The sequence below is a fragment of the Miniopterus natalensis genome, chromosome 21 (assembly GCF_054644295.1).
Source record: "Miniopterus natalensis isolate mMinNat1 chromosome 21, mMinNat1.hap1, whole genome shotgun sequence".
Classification (NCBI taxonomy): Eukaryota; Metazoa; Chordata; class Mammalia; order Chiroptera; family Miniopteridae; genus Miniopterus; species Miniopterus natalensis.
The window spans coordinates 6689666-6714984 of NC_142101.1; the positions used below are offsets into that span (position 1 = coordinate 6689666).

Sequence of the window (25319 nt, forward strand, 5' to 3'; positions counted from 1 at the left end):
TCACTAGTTATTTTAGCCAGAATGAAAAGTATACGGTAATATCTCACTGTGGTATTAATTTACATTTTCCTAATAGCTTTTGATGTTGAACACCTTTTGCTGAGCTATTTGCCATTGGGGTATTTCTTCAGGAAATGTTTACTCCTGTCTTTGGCTCATTTTCTAATTGGATTCTTTGGTTTTTTGCTATTGAGTTTGGACAATTTTTTATATATTTCATATACTAGTACTTAACAAAACTAGTACCAAAAAGTATAATATATTAAAACTTATGGGATGTAGCACAATGAGTGCTTAGAGGGAAATTCATAGCTGTAAATACCTACATTTAAAAAAAGAGAAATCTAGCCCTGGCCAGTGTGGCTCGGTTGGTTAGGTTTCGACCTGTGCGCCAGGAGGTTGCCGGTTCAAGTCCCAGTGAAGGGCACATGCCCAGGTTGCGGGTTCCATCCTGGTCGGGGTGCACTGGGGGCAACCCATCGATGTTTCTCTCTCACCTCGATGTTTCTCTCCCTCTCCCTTCTTTAAAATCAATAAAATGTACTTTTAAAAAAATAAAAAAATAAAAAATTGGATCAAAATATCTATTTTTAAAAGAAGAGTTGAAGGAATTCAAACGGGGAGAAAAGGCTGGTTGAAAATCGGTCCCGGAGGCTCCTCGTGCTGAGGGCGGGATAGCGCTCGGCAGGCTTTATAAGCAGGAGATGAAAACAGTGGAACTGAAAACGCATTTCTTCGGAAAGTTGTACAACTGAAGTATTTTTTTTCCCTTAATGAATATTTGGCTTAGAAATGTTCAGTTCTAGAGATGTGGCCGAGTAGAGAAAGCTCAAAACTTCGAGTGCTGTTCCGAGGACCCGAAATGATCGCTAGTCACGTTTCTCCTCCATCCTGCTTGAGCACAGCAGGGGGTCGGAAAATCCCCGAGGGCTGGAAGGAAGAGGGAGCGGAAACCAGCGAAGCCCCCATCGCAGGCGGTCAGGGTTGGAGGCCTCCGTCACCTGGGGGGGACGTGGGGACCCAAGGCCTGCCGGTGATGAGCCCACAGAGCAGGAGGCCTGGACTGAGACTTCAGCACTGAGCCCCCCCAGTGAAGGAGCAGCGTTCCCAGTACAGGGACATGATGGGGACACTCCATGGTGTCAGCCAGAGACCAGACGGGGGCCAGTGCACTGTGAACCTGTAGTGTGTGGGTCAAAATGACAGCACCCTCGTCTGGGAATCCTCCGGTTGAGAAGGCAACGTAAGAGTGGTGCTAGCATCTAAAACCTCTCGGATAAAAGACAGAAGCAAATGTAAGGTGATTATCGAGGGACATCCTTCAACGAACCTGCAGTTAAATCCCGTGGGAAGGAGCGTTCCAAGTGACACTAAACACGGGAGGCAAACATCAGCAGGCACAAAAGTCAGCGACCAAAATAACCAGCAGGCTCAGGCTCAGGCCCTCCAGAACTACAGAAAGCCAGGCAAATAAGCTGGACCTGTATTTAGAATGAAAAGTCTGTTCTATTTGAGTTTTTAAATTTATTGCAACAATGTTGTTTGCGGTATTAATTTATGACTTTCTATTACTGCCTTTATGATGTTATAATCAGACCACAGTGCAGTGTGTTCAAGAGTTAAACAGTAAAATCAGATAATCACATAAACTCCGATGACAGAAATATGATCAAGTACATCTGTCTGGACACCAAACGCAAAGACCAACTAAAACACGTCGACTTGGAAAAGTCGAAAATAAAAGAATGGGTGAAAATATCAGGCAAACGCAAACAAATTACAGTAGAGATTGTGGTTTAATATTAAACAAAGATGAATTGTGGGTAAAAGCCATTAAGATCAGGAACATTTATCACAGGAAAGACTAAAGTTCACAATGAAGATATAACCGGTACATGTTAATGCATTAACTCAGAAAAACTCATAAAGAAAAAAATAAAAGGAAATTTGTTAAGAAATAGAAACATAGTAGTGGTAGGAAATGAACTCTTCGCAGTTTATGACCAGCCAAGTGACCAAAAATTAGGAAAAGATGTAGAAGACTAATGTAATTAATGTAGCTCTGACGTGTATCACAGAACACACATGTGCACGTACATGTACATACAGAGTGGGATGTGCCTTTTCAAGTGCCCGTGGAATATTGAGACATGCCAATTATACAGGGTGGGGCAAAAATAGTTTTACAGTTTGTATGGAAAATAATACAATAATTAATAAATAATAATGCAAGAATAAACTCTGTTTTGTGTACTCACAACTGTGGACCTACTTTTGCCCCATGCTGTTTACTAGTCACTTCGAAAGAATCCCCTCTTTTCATAATTTCTACAAACAGCAATAGTTTAATTTCTTGTAATAGCATGTGGGTTAATCAAGACCAGCCTTCCCTGCTGAGGACAACTAGAGAAAAGTAGATAAAATATAAATTAAACAGTCAACAGCTTTCTTAAAACCTCCAGGGTTCCGAGGAATTCAGTCCAAGATTCAGGAGGTGGCTCACACCCATGTCACCCAAAGAGCATCTGCTGGCCTGGAAGGAGGAATAGCCCAACTGAGCTGAGCTCTGTGGCCTTCAAGGTCAAAGCCCAGGCCCATCAAAGGCGCTGTGTTGACAAACATGCCCCACAGCCACCCCCTAAGGTGCCGGGCAACCAGCACTAAACCAGGCCTCCCAGATGCTGGACAGGCTAGAGGTCACCTGAGTCCTCAGGGAATTTCTCTTACGCCAAGTCATTGTGAAGGACACGGTGACTCAGCAGCCAGGAGATGCCACTGGCCTTGAGAGAAATGCCATGGTCGTCAGTGGAGCAAAAATTAAAGATGAGAAACCAACCTGATGGACCTTGGGTATATATTCAACTTGAATGGTGACAGTCCTTTCCTTTTCAAGCTCTGACTGTCCAGGTTTCCCTAAGACCGTCCTGCGCAGGAATGAACTCCAGCCCACTCGTAGCTCCGGCTGGGGGCTGCCAGGTGAGCAGACACCATCCGACTTCTCTCTCCAGCCTGTCACACTTCCCACTTCCCATCAAAAAATGGGAATACTTCTCCCTGGTCGGTGTGGCTCAGTGGTCAGAGCATCGGCCCACCCACGGAAGCGTCGCTGGCGTGATTCCTGGTCGAGGGCCCACACCTGGGTCGCAGGTTCGATCCCTGGCCCCAGCTGGTGCTCGTGCGGAAGGCAGCCAATCAGTGTGTCTCTCTAACATCCCTCCTTCCCTCTCGCAGCCCCCTCCCACTCTCTAAAAACCTCTACTCTCTCTGAAAATCAGTAGAAAACATATCCTCAGCTGAGGATTTACAACAAAAAATGGGAGTACCACCACCGCCCGTCTGCGCGTGCTGACAAACGGGAATTTGAAGCAATGTAATTAAGTACCTTACTGTTAAATTATGTAAGATGCTCAGGTGAAACCATCTGAGACAAGGTGCTTGACGTGAGGTGGAAAGTGAAGTCTAAAGGGAGGGAACGCGCCGCGCTCTCCGCATCCCGTGTCGCCCCAAGGGAGTAAATCAGCTTCTCTGGCAAGACTGTTACTAGACTTGGGACAGCGCTGCCTGGGACACCGTGACTCGCGGGGCAGGTGACAGGAGGGGTTCGTGCAGATGAGCACCTAACAGGACCAGCTCTCTGTGCTCCCCCGAGACGGGGAAGGAGATATCAGCCCCATTTCTCTCTGAGCCACAGAATTGATGTTCATGAGGCAGGACAGTGAAGGCAGAAATCCAATTACTGAGCTAATTAGCACCTTTGAGTGGTAAGCACCAAATTTACTGGGGGAAAGCACCGGAGGAAGCTCAGATTACCCCAGAGGACTGACAGGTCACCTTCGTGGAGTGTGCGGTGGGGGCCCCAGCCCCGGGTGACAGGCAGCTGGCCTAGCGGCGGCTGCTCGGAATGCAGGGCCCTGCAGCTGCAGCCGTTTGAAAACAGTTTCCCAGTTAGCATCAGCTAGAAGGTGGAGGAATCCCCTGAGGAGTTTGGTAAATGACTTTCGTTTGGCTCAGTCCCACTTTCAAAATTGTTTATTCCGCTGCTGAAATTCCATTTGTCCTAGGTCTTAAGGTGAAATTAAAACTCCATTTAGGGACGTGCTGTGTCGACAGGGGATTTCGACCTTCATCAGGAAGAATTTTGTTGTTCGCTTTGTTTTCTGCCCCCTGGGCTCTTTCCTTTTCAAAGCCGGCCTGAAGGCATTTGGAAGGAGCCGTGAGGTGGTGGTAGAGCGGCCGGCGCCGATGGCCCCGTGAGACGTCCCGGGATGTCCCTTCCCTCCGGGCCGGGCCGCAGTCGGGATCCTGCCCAGACGGCTCACAAGTACCCGGGCAGAGAAGGGAGAGAGAAGACTGTCTTTTCCGAAGACAGAGCTTTTCATTTACTCACTCAAATCACCTTTCGATCCAGGCATCTTTTTTTTAAAATCCTCAAGGATATGTTTTTATTGATTTTTAGAGAGGAAGGGGGAGGGGGAGAGACATAGATGTAAGAGAGAAACATCTCTCAGTTGCCTCCTGTACGCAACTCAGGGGGCTCGACCCCGCAGCCCAGGTATGTGCCCTGACTAGGAATCGAACCCTCGACCTTTTGGTGTACAGGACGTCACCCCCACCAGCCGAGCCACATGGCCAGGGCCAGGTGTTCTTTTCATCTCTTCTAATTTCCAAGAGACAGATTCACAGAAGTCCGCTTTCGGAGGTTTCTTCTTAAGCACCATTACCAACAAGTGTTCGTCATTTGTCAAGTCATACTCAGGTGTCAACGACCAAGTTGAAATGTGGCAGCCACTGTCCTTTCTTCTTAGCAGGTGTCGTGAGAGCAAACAGCTTCAGATGCAGCATTATCTTTGACTGTTCATTTGTTCATTCAGCGAATACTTATTGAGTGACTACTTCATGCCAGTCGTGAGCAACAGCTTGCCCTGCGATACTTAGGCTCTGGTGTGAGAGGCAGATAAGTCAAGTAATCAGCCCTGGCCAGTTTGGCTGAGCGGTTAGAGCGTCGCTCTCTCACATCGATGACTCTCTCTCCCCCTTCCATTCTAAAAATCAATAGAAAAAAATCCTCAGGTGAGGTTTTAAAAAACATCAAATAATCACGCAAAGAAATGTGTGGCCTGGTGTGGAGTGAAGGCTCCAGAGCCAGCCCATCCGGGCTCAAAGCCGGGCTCTGCCACCTGCTAGCTCTGTGACCTCGGGCACGTCACTTAACCCCACCGCGTCTCAGACCCCTTCTCCGAGACAACGGGTAATACCTGTAAGCGACTTATATAAGTAAGTGCTACTTACTCCGTTATGATTAGACACATGGTAATTCTGTCATCACTGTTAGTAATACCACCCACGGCGAGAGGTGCAGTGCGTGGGACACCGCATGGCACGTGGGTCTCACCGGGAGCGGGCCTGGGAAGGCTTCCCGGGGAGCTGGGACTTGAGCTAGACGAAGGGTGAGAGGAGTCGGGAGGAAGAGTGGGTGGGACTGGAAGGGCGTGGAGGGCACCCAGTCCCAAAGGATGCAGGGGAGGGGTGTGGGGAGTAGGAGGTCACGTGGGCAGAGGCCAGCAGGGTGGGAGCAGAGACCGCGACGGACAGAGTGACAGCAGGGTCAGGGGACGGGCATGCTAAAGGTCAGTTCTTTCACAATTACTGTAGGACCCTCATTATGTTCAAACTTGTACGTAACCCTTGTTCAATGACATAGTTGTAGTGAAAGCCCTTTCTTAATGGCTTAGGTTTAACTGTATGAAATTGCCATTTTTATGGGCCATAAATAGCTGAGTATCACCAACTTCACATGGCCGACATCAGTTCCGTATTTCACCCTTCAAAGTAATGACGAGACCACCACTCAGGGTCTGAACCAAGAAGGCGGTGCTGGGCAGGCACAGTCTCCGAGCAGAGCAGACTGCGGCAACTGTGAGGGGCGCCGGGACGGGTGAAACTCGGGGACAGGTGAGGTTTTAGAGGCATCAGTGGGGTGGCACCACCTCCACAGGCAGTTATTGGGGAGACTGGTGGTGGTGGGTCACCCCTCAGAAGTCTGGAGTGAGTCTGTCCCTCACCCTATGGCTCTTAGAAGCAAGGGGCCACCGTGGATTGGCCGGTTTACAAAAACTGTGGACTGAGGTCACTTGTCCTGCTGAAGAGGTTTCAGACTGGCTCTGGTGGCCACTTGTGGCCACGGCTGCCGGCAATCTGTCTTCTCCTAAGTTGGTGAGAGCTGTTTGCGTCTTGGTGGTTCACCCTAAGGAGGCCTGTAAGTCCACCCCCAGCTCTTGGAATCAAGTGGTGGAGACGGTGACTGCTCGCCAGGGTTTCCTGGGGCCGGTTTGAGAAGAAAGGTGCCTGTGGCTGCATCGCTGTCAAGCTCTGAGAGCGGGTGGCCCTGCACTGGCAGCCCAGCGCCTGCTTTGGTTTTTTGGGTCCGGGGCTCCAAATGGGTGAGGCGCGAGGCCATCTCCCTGGTCCCGTCTCCTCCACGTGATTCTTGCATGTCTCCCTCCGTCTTCTGTGCCCTGAGACCCCCCCTCTGCAGCGCTGTCAAATGGGAGCCACCACCCGCATGGGCCACGTGAGAGCTGCATCTGCCCTGGGCTTCCCGCCACGCGCGGCGCTCTCACTCGGAGGCGTCTAACCACGGCTTTGCATTTTGTGGCCCCTTGTAGTACGAGGCGCGTGGATAATTCCAACACAAGGCTGGTGGTCCAGATTGAAAGGGATCCAGGTAAGGCGTCCCCTTCCTTCTCTTTTATTAAGACCATTTACTTGTTGTATAGATGGAGCCCTTCAATCCAGAGGGAATTCAGGACGCACTGTTTTAAGCTGTTGTGGAGACAGCGCATGTCTTGGTGACCGTGCGGACTGGAAGGCAGAGCTGTGCGGATAGACTGGGCAAGCACAGGATGTGGTCTGGAAGTGAATTCGTCCATTATTTAGGATTGATTCAGTATTAAATGCCTCTGTTAATTAAGACCTGTTTGTTTCTGTGCGATAAACATCAAATACAGACTATAAACCTTGCTCTTTTAGTATAAAATTCTTTGGAAAATGAGCTGTATAGGACACTGACTTGTCCCTAAAGGCAAGCCTTTCCACGGCCCACGATCTAGGGTCCAGAAGCCTTCGGAAATTTTGTTCAACATTAAGCTATGGAAGGATTTACCTGCTAGAAAATTATTTTACTTTTTTCATTCCATACTCTAATTTTTAATCATTCTACCTCTTTTTGCTCATATCAGAATGCAAATTTTAACTTGTTTGTTTATCTACTTCACTCTCTCCTGTGCCAGAAATTTTGTTTAGGGAGAATCGTATCATGCGTATTATGTGTTTGAATTCCATGTACATGATTAATTCGAAATCATCAGTTGAAATTTGAAACTAACTGGAGAGACAGGTTTATTTCTTTGTTGAACTTTATGTCAGTACAACTTAGAGGTGGGTACAGATAGCTCTAAAGTGTAGCTGGGGGACTTGACACTGCAGGGCCATGGATATTGGGCACATGGACAGTGTCACAAGGGCACTGCGCCTTTAGTTATTCATAATTTTGTCTCATTTTATCTAATTACACAGATGTATGGTCATTGTGTTCTGAGAAGATCTCCACTTTGGGTGGATTCAATGGTTTTGTTGATTTAAGCATCAAACAGTTTGAACAATTAAGCAAAAGTTAATTTTCTCATTCAGGCCCTTCCTTTAAAACTGCAGAGACTCAAAATAACCTCTAATTAGTGTCTCAGAGTCATCATAGAAAATGAGCGTGATGCGGGTCAGGCAGGCTTCACCTGCGCAGAAAGTGAGCACACTGACCCTTCATTAGACTACGTGACAGGACTCAGCCCACACAACAGTTTATTTCTTTCAAGTAATCATAATTAGGTTACAAATACACTAATTTCAATTCAGCTTTTTACTGTCATGAATGCCTAGCAACGACGTTTATAATTTGATAGTATTGTCTCAGAGATTTCTCAGAGGTGGCTCGGCACACTTAGGAAGGAGCACCTAGGGCCAGTCTTCCCCTTTCTGCCCCCCAGTCGTGCTTCAGTTTCCAAAGGGAAGAGCAGGGAAACCCAGTTCAGACCCATAGTCCATCTTGGACCTCCCTGAGTCTGCCCCACTCCAATATCGCCCAGACTAGAGCCTGGAGTTTTCTTCTGAGCAACATTGTGCATCTCTGACTTTCCAGAGCCAGCATTTACTCCCCAAAGAAAAGATTCTCCTAAAATAAAAGTTCTGAATGTAGACTTTCCTCCACCCACGAGACCCAACCCAGGAGGACTTCCCAGTCCATTCCGTCTTCTCAAAAAAGTCTCTCTCCTTCACCATGAGACATGCAGTGGAGGGAGCGAAAGGAGTCGGGGCCCAGCAGTGAGACAGAGGAAATGCACCATGGACCCCAAATTCCACACCGCCCGAACACACAGACCCAGGGCTGCCGCTGTGAAGCAGGCCGTTCTGTCATTTCATCTTTGCTGTATCTGTCTGTCCTTCACCCTCCCCTTGGTGCCATCACCCACCCAGTTAGAGTGGCTAAAGCTGAACAAACAGGCCATAGTTGCTCCCACCGAGTCCTGGCAAGGAGGCAGATACCCCGAACTCTCAGTCACCGTGAAGGGGGGAGTAAAAAAATGGTACGGCCACCCCAGAGGTCAGCAATCCCACCCCCAGGGGTTTACTCTAGAGAAATGACAACTGTTCCCACAAACTTCTGTTCATGGATATTTTAGTGGGTTTACTCATAATCACCTAAACTGGAAACACCCCAATCCTTCACTGATGAGTGAATGAACACACTGTCGTCCATGCACAGGACCAGTGCTCAGCAGCGAGAGAGAACACGCCACTGCTACGTGCAACATGGGTGATCTCAGTGCCTCCCCCGAGGGCTGGTTACAGGACTATAGGCATTCTTTAAAACCCATAGGATTGTACACTGAAAAGGGTGACTTTTACTCTGCATAAATTATTACTCAATAAATCTGAGTTTCATGTACATATATAATTTTAAAACACTAAATGGCACCTACATATAATCTAATAATCTATATCTATTTCTATAATACGTAATATATATTGTATATGATATATAATACTAACAACAATTACCTATATGCTAGCAGATAGATAGATAACTAGAGTGAGCTATTTACTGTTGATAAATTATACCTCAATGACTTTGATTACAAAAAACACCCTGGAGTTACTTAATAGGTATGTTCTTAAAAACACAATTTCTCTTAAAGAAGCCGAACAATCTGTGGTGTCATCTGTTATTCAGCAGATATTTAGTTAATCATGTCAGAAATTCTGCCAGTGTCGGGATATAGAAATAAGCAAAAGAGACATAGACCCATCTTTCTTCACTTTATGGTGTGTTGGAGGAATCAGATGTTAGTCAAATGGCCATAAAAGCAAATACACACAAAAAGCAAAAGTCCAATTTCAACTGTGACCAGTGCGTCTAAGCAGAGGATCACGGTGCTGAGAGCTGGGAAGAGGGGGTTTGGCCCAGCGGGTGGTCAGAGGTCCCCTGAAGGGCGGTGGAGCTGCGGGCTACAGATAGTAGAATTAAAGCAGCGAGGGATATGCGACAACCCAGGCCCAAGCTCGGTGTCTACAAAGGCCCAGGGAGGGAAGCGCACGTGAGGCACTCGAATGAATGAAGATCCGTGTTGCTGAGCACAGAGGGTGAGGAGGACCTTGTGTGAGGTGAGGATGGTGACAAGAAGGGAGGGGATGGCGCAGTGCCTCCTGTGTGGCCATGTATCCTGGGCTTGCTCAGGACCGTCCTAGCCTATTCCTGTGAGTGATGAATGACGTGGGACCCTCCTGTGAGTGATGAATGACGTGGGACCCTGTTGTAGGTGGTGGTAGGAAATCTTGTCTCTATGTTAACGGCACTGAGAAACCACCAAGGGCTCTAAGTAACGGGGCTGGGAGGCCCTGGGTAGCACGTCCAAGTCCAGCCGTTCAGTTTAAAAAGCTGATTCCGCCTGGTGTAGAGCAGATCGGCGGGTCCCAGCGAGGATGCACGGGCGATCCACCCGACCGCCCCACTTGTCCACCTGAGGAATCACGTAGCTCGGGATGGGAGACAGGTCATGGAAATGGGGAAAGGTAGAAAGGTGCGAAAATATCAGAAGAAGATAAAATGGAGAGGCTTGGGTGTGAAGGAGCGGGACCCAAGGTCCCTAGGCTACAGCTGACTGGCTGTCGGTGCCGTTCACCGAGATAGGGAACAGAAGGGGCCCGACCTGGGCGTGTTGAAGGTGAGGAGCCTCTGAGACATGCAGGGGGATGTAAGTGGGCAAGTGGGTGTGAGGTCTAGAGCGCAGACGAGTGGCCACAGCTGGACAGAGGAACTTGTAAGTGGCCGCACTTAGACCCTACTTCAAGCCTCTGTGTAGGTGAGAATGCCTGGAAAATGCATAAAGGGACAAATAGGAGGCCTCACGAAATCCACTGAAATGGCTGAAGCATCTGAAAAGCCTTGATCAGATGACAGCTGTGCTTCCCAGGGCTGAGCGCGGGGGCAGGCATTCACCTGGCGTGTTTCTCGTTCTCTTTAGCCAACGATGACAACAATCTCAACTCCATCTTTTACGAGCACTTGACAAGGTCCCTCCAGGAGTCCCTCTGCGGAGACTTGGTTCTCGGCCGGTGGGGGAACTACAGCTCCGGCGACTGCTTTATTTTGGCCTCAGATTACCTCAATGCTTTTGTTCACCTGATTGAAATTGGAAATGGGCTTGTCACCTTTCAACTGCGAGGACTGGAGTTCCGAGGTAAGAACCCCCGTGCTGTGGACGCTGTCGGAGGCACTGAGGAGGAAGGACTCCATGCCTGCCTGGTAGAATGAGACCCCGGGGGCTCGCCCAGCCGCCCACACCCGGGGTCCCCACATACACGGTCACCCGAGGGGGTGAAGACGGGAAACGTGGTCTGGTGTAAGCCTGTGGGGTAGCCAGGCAGGACTTTGGTTCAGTTCTTCTGGGGAAAACTCAGAAGCCACGGGAGGTCGTGGGACATGCATGGGCTCCATGTGGGTTCAGCCAGACCTAAAGCTGAGCCTGGTTCTGTGGGTCACGGGTATGGGGGTTGGTGAGGGCAGGTGGGCAGGGTTCAGAGCCAGTCAGAGTGGCTGCCTCACACTGTTGTGTGATTTAAATGAGACAATGTCTGCGCAGGCCCTGCATGAATGGTCGTCGCTCTGGTTGCTGCGTCCACCTGAACCTTGAACGTCTGGCCCAGTTTTCCCATCAGGTTGTGCCCTGGCGTGTGCGGGGATTAGGGTGACAGATGCACTCAGGTCCCTGTCCTGTGCTCTCTAGTTATATCTTCATTCACCGCATGTCTTCCTGGCACCTCCTCTGTGTCTGGCTAAGTTGTAAAGCTGGAGACTCAGTGGGCACGTCGCCTGAAAGTCTCACCCAGGTGGTGCTCACCTCCAGAGGGAGGCGTGAAAGTAACCAGTAAATGTGAGCAAACTAGCGCTGGGGCAGGGAAAGAGCTGGGAAGGAAGTGAATAGATAAGGTTCTGGGACCTTAATGTTACTGAGGGGGTGAGGTGAGCAGCTGCTGCGTGAGATGCGCTGGTCAGGGGAGGCTGGAGCAGAGGACGGGAGGATGACTGCCCAGGCCAGGGACCCACGGTGCTGGATTGACAAGGCAGGAGCCCTGGGAGCATCCTGCACCGGGGGGCAGCAGGAGGCCCGGGCACATGGGGCCTTGATGCAGGGTGAGGGGACTGCATTCTATTCTGAGCAAAATAAGGAGCCACAGAGGGTTCTGGAAAGTGAAATGACTCACCTGATTTACACTTTGAGGTTGTTCTGGCAGCTGTGTGGGGAATGCACTCAAAAGGGACAAAAGCAGAAATGGGGAGACCATTTGGGAATGTCTGTAGCCACCCAAGCAGAGGGGGATGGTGGGGACAGAAGAGCTGGGAGGTGGGGAGGGCCGGGGCGGACCAGATGCTGGGGGCGGGGGGATGCGAGGCTCCGTGTGCTCCCGGTGTCTAGGTGGGGTGCCTCGGCGGGCGGAGGCGCAATTCCTGAAACTGGGAGCCGGGTGAAGAGCAGGGTTCCTGCACCTGGAGGTGTGAGCGAGAGCTCCTTTTTGGATATTTTCATTTTAAATGCCCTTGATTCATCCAAGTGAATATATCCTGGAGCTAATTGGACAGACGAGTCTGATGTTCCCTCAAGGAGACATTTATCGAGCCCTGGGCTGGGCGCTGTGAACGCAGAAGCGAAGGCCCCACTTAGGAGCTCGCAGCCTCCCTGGGAAGACAGGCCCGAATGAGCAACCGGTGCCCAATGAGGGCCGACGGGGCCCGGGGACAGAGAGGGGAATCGGACTGGACGGGCTGAGCGAAGGGGAGGCCGTGGTTGGGGGGGGGGAGCAGCTGGTATGTAACAAAGAGGCACGAAGTAGCCAGATGTGGGGTCCACGGGGCTGGGAAGGAAGGGGTCACGGACAGTGCTAGAAAGGAGAGTAGGGCCAGGTCACAGCCAGCCGGAACGTCACAGGGACAGAAGGTCGGTCATCTTTTAGCCAAGAACAAGCTGCTGATATTTCATATCGTTAACAGCATCACCCCCAGAGAACCACGTCCTCGGGCTCTTAGAATGAGAATTGCTAAGCGCAGCTTTGTGAATGTCCACTCCTTTAAATAACATTGCTAAATAAATTCGTACAAAGGTCTTTTCTTTCTGGGCTTGATGATTTCGGTGTATATTCTGGGCATCTGTACACACTGTCGGAATCGAGCTTAGGGAGCCTGTTTTGGAAAAGGTCACCGGGCTGAGAGTGGCCGTCAGCTTCCACAGGACAGTCAGAGGGGCGCTGCCCTGAAATTTTGCACAAATGCCAGAAAATGTTACAGGAGGGGTGGAAAGTACACGTCTCCAATACAATAATGCCCAGAATCATCTATTTTCAGAGCTTTCCGGTTTTTTCTTGAATTCCAAGGAAGAACTTTCAGAGTCAGCCTGGTTGAGTCTGAGCTACAGTGTCTGCCTCACGTTGCATGTGGCCTCCAGCTTCTTTAGAAAGCCGCCGGTGTGGAAGGGTTCAGGGTTAACCAGATGGCGGAGGCTTAGGACATCTGCCTGCCTGCGGCTCCTGGTCACACGCAGGCCCTTCCTACCCTCCCAGCTGAGTGTCCTGGCCTCGCCTCACAGCCGTTCGGGCGGGGGAAGCATAGCTAACCACTGCAAAGTGTAACGGTTTCAGACAGCACGGGGGTCCTGTTATTTCTCGCTATTGTGGGGGTTGACTGGTGGCTCTGCTGCTGGGGTCACTCACGCAGCTGTGTTCAGCCGGCAGACGAACGGGACCAGAAGGTCCACAGGGCCACATCAGGGCCAGCTACCACCGTGGCACATTGGCTCGTCTCCATGGGACCGCTCAGCCCCCTGTGGGGGGACTGGGCATCTTCACAGCCAGGCGGCCTTGGGATTCCCAAAGGGGGGCACAGACCCTTCAAGGCCTCTTACGGCTCAGCCTCAGGACAGAGAGCGCGTCCTGTTGGCCAAAGCCATCCCCGAGGACAGCTCAGATTCAAGTGATGGAAAAGGGGCCTCGTCGCAGTGCGTGATTCACTGGGGGCCGATCGTATACAGCACACCAGGCTCCAGGAACGTCACCAGGTGAATGTGGAAGGAGGCCCAGGGCTGATGCCAGGTGGCCGGGCAGAGGCAGTGCTGTGAGGGGGGACTGCCCGGGAGTTCCTCCTGTGATCATGAAGCGATTTTCCGTCCCCCTGCCACCCACAGTGACACGTAAGTTGACTGTGAGGGGGCCTTAAGCACACTAGAGGCGTCCTGAGGAAAAAATGCGACTCTCTCATGTGCCGTACACTTTCTTGGACCTACTTTGATTGTGGTTTGGAGCCCGGGGCCATTGGGAGGGCCTGTAGTTTGACAGAATCGAAAGTATGTTTTGTCGCAGGAAAATCCAGTCGACCCCAAATGACTGCTCTGTGTTATTTATATTCTTCCAGACAGCCCAGTGCAGCGTCCCAGGCAAGATCTGCATTCTCCTCCCTGGGTGTTTTTCTAAGATATTTCTTCAGCATCTAACTTTTCTTCCCATTCCCTGTTTTCCCAAATAGCAGGCTTTATTTTGGTCAGATTTAACCTGCTTCAGCGCAACGTGGGGCAGTTAAAACACAGACGTCAGGTGGTCCTCCCGCGGCCGCAGTGGAAGCGGGTGCCCAGCCGGCTCCGTTAAGTTGCTCAGTGCTCAGCGTTTTCCTTGCGATGAATGATACCATTTGCATGTATCTTCCACATCCCTGTGATCAGATATTTCCAGTTTTTATTCATATACTAGTTCAAACAGGAGAACATAACTGATATTAATCACCTTGCCTTTTTATTTAAAACTAAGTAGTGATGAAAACTGTTTGCCTTGAGTGTTCGTGTGACTAGATCATGACTCCCTGTGACCAGGCCATTAGCCACGATGCCAGGCATGTGGCCACCCACGGTGGGCGGTCATGCATGTTTCCTGATAACAAAATAAGTCACCATGTGAAAACCAATGCCAATTTATTTTCAGAATTCCTGCAGAGTTTGTATACTCCGTTCTTTTTTCCTACAAGCTGTGAAAATCCGACTAACCCAGCCAGGCTCCTCGGTTAGGCGGTGAGACCCTCAGAGGAAAGGCCTCCCCTCTTACCCTGCCCCCCCATGCTGCCGGCCTTGGGAGGAGCCCTGTAAACACTGGCTGAGTGGGAGAGCAGAGACGGTTCAGGTTCCGTGAGCACCGGCTATAGGCCAGGTACCGGGCTAAGCTCTGCATTTATGTTACCAGAATATTCCTTATAATTATTATAAAGTAAGCAGGTGTCTTTATACCTATTTTACACATAGGGATGAATGCAGGTCCGGGAGTTGCCTCAGGCCTCCTGGTGCCCAGTGGTGGAGGGAGGTCAGCACTAGAAGTGGCCGATGCTGGAGTCCTTGACCTTTGCCGTGGACCCCACAGCCAGGGAGGGAGGACGGGGACGGGGGGAGGGAAGGAGGGAGGGAGGAGGGAAAGAGGGAGGGGAAGGGAAGGAGGAAGAGGGGCAGGGAAGGAGGGAGGGGGAGGGAAGGAGGGAGGGAGGAGGGGAAGAGGGAGGGGAGGGAAGGAGGGAGGGGAAGTAATGAGAGCATATGATAGAAAGAATGACTAGCCATTTCTTAAATATTTGTCTGTTGAAACTCAGAAACAAAAGCTTTAGGTAACTGTGCTGCTCGATGTTGCCATGGCAACACCACCTTCAGCGCCTCGGTTTCTCCACCGGCCGACCTTAGGGGCCCTGACACCCGCAGGCTCCCCGGCAGGATGAGCAGAAAGCGAAGGCGCCGAGACCAGGACGGAGCAGCACAGGGCCCTGGTCTGGAAAATATCAAAAATTAGGATTTATGTGCCTGTCTGTGCACAGTGTTCTCAGCCATCCCATAGCTTGGCTAACACTCCATAATCGCCGGCCTGTGGGGACATTTTAACAGTATCTGCGTAACTTAATCTTATCTAAAGCTAATCCAACCCCAACCTTTGCAGTAACTGGCTCGCCCACCGAGAGCCGTGGCTCCCACATTAATCGTGGATTATCTAGAATTCTCTCTTCGCTTGGCGATGTGCAGGCAGGCCATTAGCCAATCCTTAGTGCCCACGTCCACACAGCTTCAGTAATTAATCTGTTAAATCCTTTTGTTGCAAACTTTATCCATGAAATAATAGGTTGGCCATTCAGATTTCCTAAACACGTGTGCGGGTTTTTTATTTAAATGGTGTGCGTGTTAGTGGGAGAGACGCAGCGATGCCTGTCTGGGTCACAAGTCTGGGAAGAAAAGGGGCTCTTTCCTGGGACATCAGTCTGCAAATGTTAACATTCAACATCAGAAGCAAGTGTGTGGAGACAAGGCTTTGAGTTAAAAATGATAGAAAGTACCTGACTCCTGAGAAAGGTTGGAGACGTTGGTTTTCCCAGCTGTAAATGGGGCAGGATTGGAGGAAAAATCATCTTATTCACAGAGGTAATTATTACATATTTCAACGTTTCTTATGCATCAGACCTGCCCGGCGGTACCATGTATACTAAGCGGCTTGGTTCATTTCATCTTTTCTTGTGGGCTGGTAGAAAAAAGCAAATTCTGGCATCTTTTACTTGCAGTTTGTCTGGCCTCCTTAGACAGGGTAATAAAGGAAAACTGCTGATTCTAACTTCAAAGGACCAGACCTTTCTGCTGGACGAGTTGCTTTTATTTTATTTTTTAAATTTTTTTTTTTACTTTTCATTTATAGTTGACTTAAAATATTATATTAGTTTCAGGTGTACAACATAGCAATTAGACATTTTATAACTTATGAAGTGATCACCCTGATAAATCTAGTGCCCATCTGGCACCGTGCAGAGTTCATTGTCTTTACCTGTAAAGGGGAAATGACACCTGCATAGCCAGGCTGCCATGTGCGATAAATGAGATGCTATCTGAGAAAGCTCTCTTTAAATGATAATTCACATCACCACAAAAATAGATGATGTTTTGAAATAAAATTTGTCTGAGAAAATCAGTGCCGTTTAATTTAAAAGTATTACATCACATTTAAAATCTAGCTTGCCAAACAGGTCATAAAAAACATTTGATTCCCTTAAAGCAAATTGATGCTCCTTGGAATATAAAATTGTTATAATTAAGAATTTCTGCTGTGTCCACAAAATGAAACATGTTATAAATTATTCTCAGATATTTTGTCTTTTTCCTCGGCTGCACCCTGGGCCAGTTCCCGTCTGGATTCTCTGTGCCATTTCAAAGACGCACGAGTCCTGAAGGACTGGGAACTGGGACGAGGGGAGACATTAAATAATAAAGAACCAAAGTCATCCAGGGCTCAACAGACCACCCCTGTCACTGGTCTTAGTTCCGCTCTGTGACCTCAGGCGTGTCACTAGGCTCTTGGCACTGTCTTCCCCACCCTTAAGGTGGGTTAATTTAAAGGGATGATTATCATGGATGTTTAGCAATCAGGAAAGAGGAGGTGTAATGGGGCAGCCTCGTGGTGGTGACAGTGGCCACAGCTGCTTCTCCTACTGAGGGAATCTGCCATCAGAGACCGTCCCCCACTGGAGAGCCTCAGCCTTTTTCTCCCTGTGGCTTGGGGGAGGCAGAATCTCTGGAAGGTGAGTCTTTTTATGGCGGGGAAAACTCAATTCTTCCGAGTCAGCTTCAACAACCAGCAGCCTGCAGGCCTGTAGTGTGTGTGCTTTACTCTAATGAGCATATAAATCACTTTGACCTTCCCCTAGGGGTTCATGTATTAGGAATTCTAGTTTTTAACAATAGAATAAAAACTTTCAGGTACATGATTTTATCATTACATGCGTAGAAAAATAATGTCTCCAAGACACTGAAATCTCATTATGAATTTTATTTTTGTTCGTACAGATCTTAAAGCAAATGGAGGCTCCTTGAAATATAAAATTGCTATTTATTAATTGTTAATTATTTCCTCTCAAAAGTGAAATCTGCTGAGGTCTAACAGATGCAGGGTCTCCTCCCAGGGCAGGTGGCTGAGGACAGATGACCTGCTTGCTCCTGGAAGCTCGTGTTGTAGGATTGCGTCCCAGAGAACCAGTGAGGGACAGAGAGAGGGGCTGAGACAGGCATCTCCGTGACACTGGAGCTGCAGGACAAGTTTTTTTTGGGGGAAAAATCCCACTGTGACCTTCCTGAAATTGACAGTCATTCAAAAAATATTTAAAGCCTTCTGTGACGTTATTTCATTTGGTCACAGTGTAGCGGGGACTGCGATGGCTGATCTCCCATCACCGGGCTTCCTCTTTATTCCCGTAAGGCTGCAGGGACCCTTCCTTAAAAGCAACTTTGCTCATGTTTCCTTGGAACTTAAAAATCCCCATCACCTGCCTGTCGCCTGTGGAATTAAGTACAAATGTGTCCATAGGAGTCAAGTTTCCAGTCCAGCCAGTCTGCCCTGAGTCCCACCCCTTCCCCTCAGGGATCCTGTCTGTCCCCTGGCCCAGGCTTCCCAGGGGACCTTCCCCAGGGATTGTTTGGAACGGGGGGTAAGGGGGTACTTTGGGTTAATTTTCAGTTGCTGGACCTTCTGTTCAGACAACTGTTCTCCTTTTGCGTCCCAACTTTCCCAAGAGAAGGTCACCTCCGCCTCCAGCCTGGGTGACCATTAAAGCCACGTGACTGCACTGACCAGGGACAGAGCATTAAAATGCCCTCCTGCTCGGTGTACAGTCACTGTCAGAACCCAGGAGAGAAATGGCCCAGACCAAGGCGTCCCGGAAAGGCCTGGCGATCTCCGTGTCTTCACCAGTCTCTCAAGTCCGCCCCTGGGTGACACTGGCCTCTGGAGAACCACGTTCCTACGGCTGACTTGTTTGACCACCTACACAAGCGCTTTTCCTCCGCACTGTGTCACATCAGCAGGGCTCGGTGACCGTCCTGTGCAGTGTCACTAAGGAAGGTGTTCCCGTGTCCACAGTGTTCTCCCATGAGGGTCCTGCAGTATCATCTCGCCAGTGCCTTTGCCACAAATAGTCATGACTTCTGAGCAATTATTTTGTTTTTGTTGTAAGGACACAAGAAACTATTCAAGTTTTCCTTCTCCGTCGGCTGCTGGAAAGCCAAAGGGAAACCTGTGACCGACCTCGGTCAACATACAGGGCATCGTGGAACACTTAGGGTCTCTCGGTGTTATTCCGGCTTCATCATATTTTTCTGGCCCCCATTTCCACTTAAATTTTATCATTTGCTTCCCTACTGGGTGTGCCTTTTCAGATTGACTTCGTTCCTTTCTGGAACTGAGTGTGAATGTGTCAGCCAGGCCCGCCTGTCTCCAGTAGACGCGGCAAATGGCACTCAAAGTGCTTGCTCCCCTGCAGACAAGCCCAGGGCGGAGAAGTGGGGTGCTCGGGAGAGGGCCTGGCCGCAGCAGCAGAGCTGCGCACACTGTGGCTGCACCCGGGCAATCGATACATATCCCTCGTGGCAGGACATCTGGGATCTGATAATGACATCTGGGATCTGATAAATGCATCTTCAGCCCAAACACTCAATATGCACAGCTTTAATCAGGCATTCTGCTCTATCGGAAAGAAAAGATCCAAGATTCTCTCAAAATGAATTTTTAATATATTTAGTAAATGCCTTCTATGTCCCACGGACAGACCATGAGAACGCAGCAGCCTCAAAGATGCCAGGAGTCAGTTTCAATGAACACACAAGACGGAGCCAGCCAGCCTTCATCTCCACCAGTGGTGCGAACGGTCGCACGTGGGGGCCACTGACCTTCAACTGTCCCCTTTGGAGGGAATGTGCTCGAAATCCTGTGAGCCGGTCCCAGAAGTGTGAGGGCCTCGATTTGCATTTGAACAGCAAGATTAGTGTCTATGCAGATGTAATCTGGTTTCATTATTTTCATAATCTTTTACAACGTGATTCTGACTGTGAATCTTTGTTCCTAAGGGGAGGTCCGCAGACCTACGTGAACTGAGATTATTGAAGGCCTTTGGTGGTCCTGGTGTCCTACCAAGCCTATCGGTGCTCACGGCCAACACTTTCCTCCGCTGTCCTGTCATCACCCGGGTGTGGTGTTAACGTATCTCACCGGGATAGCAGCAGTCCAAACTCTGCATCAGCTCGTGTGCACATGGACACACATACGCATGGACACACACACAGTTTTCCAGTTGTTTGATGTAAGGAAAAAATAAAAAACCCTGACATTCAGCCCAACATGATAAATGCTAGCGCTGGGTGGAGAAGAAAAGAGGGAAAAAATTAGCAAGGAGCTCAGATTCCCGAGGCATGTCATTTAAGGTTTACCCAGTTCTGCAAATCTAAGTGGGATGAAACCTTCCTTTATGCTGCGTCCTCCGTAGTATGTTTCTAAGAACTGTCTTCTTTTGTTGAAAGAGTTTCTTCCTAAATTACAATATTAACTTGCAGCAAACCACTTTGGAGGCGTGAGAGGGCTCCCACCACTGGAGTCGGTGGCTGCAGTCCCGGGGTCCCAGTGGGCCGATCAGGTAGCGCACGGCGGTCATTGCTCACTCCGGGTGCCCCAGGGTGTGCGGCCTGAATTACCCACTGGTCTCAGTTCACCTGTGTATTTCTACACAGCTTTCCCAGAGGGAAGAAAGGTTTTATATTGCAGAATGAGCCCAGAGACCCTTGAAATGTTTAAGAAAGTGCTTTCAGTTCAGACCCAAACCAGTGAGGTCTTGGAGAAAGACAAATGGAGTCATGATGTTGCCAGTGGAAATGGGGACCTTGCGGTGTCGCAAGAAAAGCATCTTGGGGACCACACCTGGTTGGATGAGGTATGGTGCCAAGATTTATTGAAGTTGGAGCAAACACAAAGGATTGTCCCAGGTCCAGCTCCATCCCCCTGTGGAAAAAGTCCAGCCTTGTCTTCATCAAGCCCAGAAGAAAGGCCAGGGCCCAGAAATTCTGTGCCATTGGTTGAGTGCGTGTCAGAGCTTAGTCCAGTCCAGCCTTGGTCCGCCTGGCCAGCAGCTGTGCGGTAGTGTCTCTTCCCGCTGTGCTCTGCCGGTCGGTTACTCTGCCCGGGCTGGCGCCTGGAGCCTGCGCTTGGAGCCACGTGGCTGCTAGAGAGAGAGGATGCTGCCAGCTGGGGGGGTTAGGGGGAAGGGAAGGGGTGAGCCTTGCCTTTGTCAGGCTCTGATTATACTGTCTCAGGCTTGGGAGCGACCAGACGCCCTTTCAAACTCACCAGTCAGTGTCCCGGTCCTGCCCAGGCTTGTCTCGGGCCCCCCCCAACCAGTCCACTTACTAGACCTTCCCGGCCTTGTCCCTTATCCAGCTGGGCTCTTTCCCAGGCTGGGCTCTGCCCCTTGTGTTGCCGTCTTAGTTCCTACGGCACAGGCCTCGCAGTAGAAGGACCTACCCCTGTGCCCTCTTGGCTTCTACTGGGCATGCACCCAACAGAGGAATTTTCCTTTTACTGTTTTACCTTTCCCTCCATAATCCCGGATAATGACCTGTAAGGATCCTTCCTGCCGACTTCGGGGATTAGGACCCCAGGCCCAGGACGCAGTGGTCCCCTGGGGAGCCTGTGAGTGCGCAGCCGCCTAGTGCAGCAGGCGCAGTGTCGGTCAGCTCCCCGGTTTATTAGGCTTCACAATGCCTGCTCCCCTCTGCTCCCCTCCTTTGTTGATATCTAGCTACCTGTGCTAACCGTAAGATCGGGATCAGTCCTTCAGTGTTTCACTTAGTTACGCAACCTGCTTGCTTTCCCCTCCCTGACCTTGACTCCTATTTTGTAAACTCTTATCCTAACAGCTCTGTGTGTACAGCATTATTTGAAGGTTGTAGTTTTCCGTCTCTGATCTAGTACGAGGATCTCACTCGGGTTCTACAGGGAGGCTTAGTATAAACAGCGCCTTTCTTTATCTGCCTCCACGGTGAATGTAATACTTCTGTGGCATCTGCTGTGCATCTGCTCAGTAGGGTGTCTGTTGTCTTTCATATGGCGATTTGCGTAAGAATTCTCCTATTTGATCATTTAATCATTCATTCAATCATTCCACCAAATGCTTTGTTAGCACCTACTAAGTACCAGGCACTGTGAATATGGAATCCCAGGAAAAGTGGATCCTGTGGAAATGAGCGTAGAGACAGGTTTCATGTCCAAATTGAGTCTCAAAAGACACATAGAAGGTCTCAGAGACTTACTCTGTTGGCCACAACTGAGTAATCGGTGATCCTTCCTGCCATAAAAAATTAAAAAACTGGGAAAATAGATTTCAACTGTTTTCAGATATCGGGCAACAGGGAGTGCAAGGCTCTGATCAGTGAGCAAAAGAAAACCCATAAAGTAAGCTGCATAAATGCCCCTGCTTTCTTGCCGGAGGCACATTTTTACCTGTGGTACCGGGAGGTGGAGCCCAGCAGGGCACAGTGGTCTGGCTGCACTAGGGAGGGAGATGAATGCGGGTTGTGGGTGCTCAGGTAGCTCAGGTAGGTTTTATGGGTCAGAGCACCAGACAGGAGAGAGTTTCTCAGAGCTGGACCTGCAGAGATCAGTATAGGGATCCCCCGTGGTGACTGGGTGAATGTTAACCTGCTCTTGTGTAGGCAAGCCGGGGGGCGGGGGCTGAGCTAAACAGAGATTCGGGAGGGCATCGGTGCTGAGATGGAGAAATCCTCATCAGCCAGTGGAGAGGCCTTGTGGGTCATCCCAGGAATTCAGCTGAGACCCCAGGAAGACCGTGCATTGGGAACCGGGACACTGTCACCTTAGAATAAGGGCTGCTCCAGACATTCCCAACCAAAGATTAAAAACCAAAGATTCAAGATGGGAGGGGGGTTGAGATGTTGGGCAAAAAAAGTGAAAGGGGTTAAGAAGCACAAATTGCCAGTTAGAAAAATAGTCACGGGGATGGAAAGCACAGTGAAGGGAACATGTCCAATATTGTAATAACTGTACGGTACCTATCTGGGGATCACCTCCTAAGTTATATAAATGTCTAATCACCCTGTTGTAATCTGCTGAAACTAATATAATATTCCACATCAACCATAACTGCAAAATGAAAAGAAAACATTTCAAAAGGATCCAGCTGACAAGCTGATGTACAAATAAATTAACTGCTTAACAGAACATAACTCTTTCTAAAGGAAAACAAAAAACCCCGGGCTGTCAACACTGAACATCAACAACATCCGACATATAATAAAAGTTTCCAGGTATGAAAAGAAGCTGAAAAATGGGTAGGAGACAAGAATCGGAATGGTATGAATGCGTAAAAAAGTTCATGACTCGGGAACTGGGGCTTATTCGGGGGCCTGTGTGAGCTAAGAATTGAACAAGTCTCCTGACCCCCAGACTCCACAGCATCTTCCCCTCAGAGCAGGCGGGGGGAAGCCCCTTGGAAACACAGGTCGCCCGCGGCCCCCCGTGTAACCCGCCGCGTGTGTGTGCCCCCAGGGACCTACTGCCAGCAGAGGGAGGTGGAGGCCATCATGGAAGGCGACGAGGGGAACAGGGGCTGCTGCTGCTGCAAGCCCGGCCACCCGCCCCACCTGCTGTCCTGCAACGCGGCCTTCAGCCTGCGCTGGCTCGCCTGGGAGGTCACGCGCACGCAGTACATCCTGGAGGGCTACAGCATCGTGGACAACAGCGCGGCCGCCATGCTGCAGGTGTTTGACCTCCGCAGGATCCTGATCCGCTGCTACGTCAAGGTGCCCCGGGGTCCGCACGCCGGGCGGGGCGGGGGGCGGCCGGCTCGAGCTCAGCCGAGCTCCGCAGGGCGCTGAGCCGGGAGGCTCCGCTTCCGAGCCCGTGCCCGCTGGGTCCGGGCGCCGCTGGGCTTGTGGACAACCCCCGGGGGCTGTGGCTTAGCCGGAGGCCCGTGCCTCGCGTCCTGCTCTAGCCGGCAGTCCGTTTCTCACCAGGCCTGTGGCCTCGCTGCCAGCGCAGCGAGAGTTACGGTGACGCTGGTGGTGACGGGTTGCAAGATCCTGAAAATATTACCGGCCGCGTTTACATCTGACAGGTGTCGATTTAGATGCTCTGCAAATTTCCCCTTTAGAATGACCGGAACTACTTTCTAAGCTAAACTAAGCTCAAAAATAGAGCTAAATGATCCATTCCGGATTAGTTAGGACAGCCTGTCTCCTCTCCCATGTGGAGACTAATCAGGTGTCTTTTACCTGCTCAGTACCCATGTCTGCCCAGTGGATACTCAACTGCTGGCTTGGAGGAAGGCCCCTGGACAAGTGGGAGGCTTGACGAAGGTTGCGGAGTCACAGCTGGGCGAAGGTGTTTGCTAAGGGGGGGCCTGGCGGGGTCGGCCACGGCTCAGAAAGCCTTGTGGTGGCTCCTGTTCTGAGGCAGCACTTTGCGTGTGGAAGCTCTGGACGGTCCTCAGAGGGTCCACATTTTAATGCCATTCGAAGTGAGGGCCCTCATTCGTCTGAGACCCCGACCTCCCTGCCAGCTGAGGCTGAGACGGGTGTCCAGCAGCAGCGAGGAAATTCAAAACCCAACGTGGCACCTGAGGTCCAGGAGTTTACCAGCTACAAGGCGGACAGTTGGAAACTTGGAGGCGCCCCCGTGGGGAGCCCCACCACATGCCTCAGTCGCTGCTGAGGTTGACAGGAGAGAGAAGAAACACGGTGAGGTCAGACGGTTCAATAACCCTTATCACAGCCCGATGCGATTGCAACACGGAATGATCAGAACATTTAGTGGTTCGTTCTCACCACCTTCGAGCATGCTAGAGGGATGCAAAACTTTGCATCCAAATCGCACAGAAAGCGGCCATTATTTTGCCCAACTTTGCATAACCTGAGGACGATTTGGGGGAAGTAAATAAGGGCATCATGACCTCTTGCCTCACAACTCCATGGCTTGTCCCTCGGACCTTAGAAGTGAGACCACAGGAAGCGTTTCATACGTAGTCAGGTCTAGGCCGCCTCAGTGTGTCAGCTGGGATTAGACCTGGCAGGGGATCCTGAATATCTGTGGCGCACACACATGACACCTGTGTCCCCTCACACGTAACTGAAGGCTGGAGTGGCAGCTCTGCTCCAGGAAGTCCTCAGGGACCCAGGCTCCTTCCATTTTAAGTGCCCCTCCCCCCGTCTTAAATGGATGGAGGGAAGGACACCGGAAAAGAAGACCAAGGGCCCCCACCCTCTGTCCCTGCAGAGCTCCCTGGAAGTGGCCTCAGTTTGCTCCTGTGACCCACTGGCTGGAAGTTGCCATATCCCAGTGTGGGGGCGCCTGGGCAGCCATGAACCCAGATAGAAATCGTATGTCCATGGAAGAAGAGAAATCAGATGTTAAATGACAACCAGCTCTCTCTGAGCCTCCCTCAGAAAGGACAGGGAGTAACCCTTGAAGGTCCCCTTAAGGTCACAGGTAGCCGCAAGCTGGGCGGTGCAGCAGGCCTGGACCCAGGGGCTGGCAGGTCAAGGGGCAGCCCGGCCCAAGAGCGAGTGGCCTGGAGTTTACTCCAGAGAAAGCAGCTGGGCCAGCAGGTTGGGTCTTTTCAGGCCAGATGGATGAGCCCCGGTGCCAAACGTCTCCTTGTGGCCTCGAGAACAGGCCGGGCGCTCTGTCTGTTGTCCAGGGCGCTCCACGGGCTCACCTTGTGTCACACCCCTCCCCCTTTCACCGTGCGTGCACCCCCGCCGCACCCCCACCCGCCCCTTGCACAGCTGGGTCCCCCGGCTCCTGCTTCCTCACCCTGTGCCCACGCTCGCAGCCTGAGCTCTTCCCACCTGAGCTCACCACCTGCCCTGGTGTCCGAGGCT

General features: G+C 50.6%; 1 protein-coding gene across 1 annotated transcript in view; it reads left to right on the plus strand.

The window, feature by feature from the left end:
- The window catches only part of PCNX2 (pecanex 2), a 194302-nt gene that overhangs the window by 146372 nt on the left and 22611 nt on the right, over positions 1 to 25319 (plus strand). The window contains exons 24-26 of the mRNA XM_016195999.2: positions 6666 to 6724; positions 10575 to 10790; positions 22987 to 23240. Of these exons, the coding sequence (XP_016051485.2) occupies positions 6666 to 6724; positions 10575 to 10790; positions 22987 to 23240 (529 nt within the window). The remainder of the gene's footprint in view (positions 1 to 6665; positions 6725 to 10574; positions 10791 to 22986; positions 23241 to 25319) is intronic.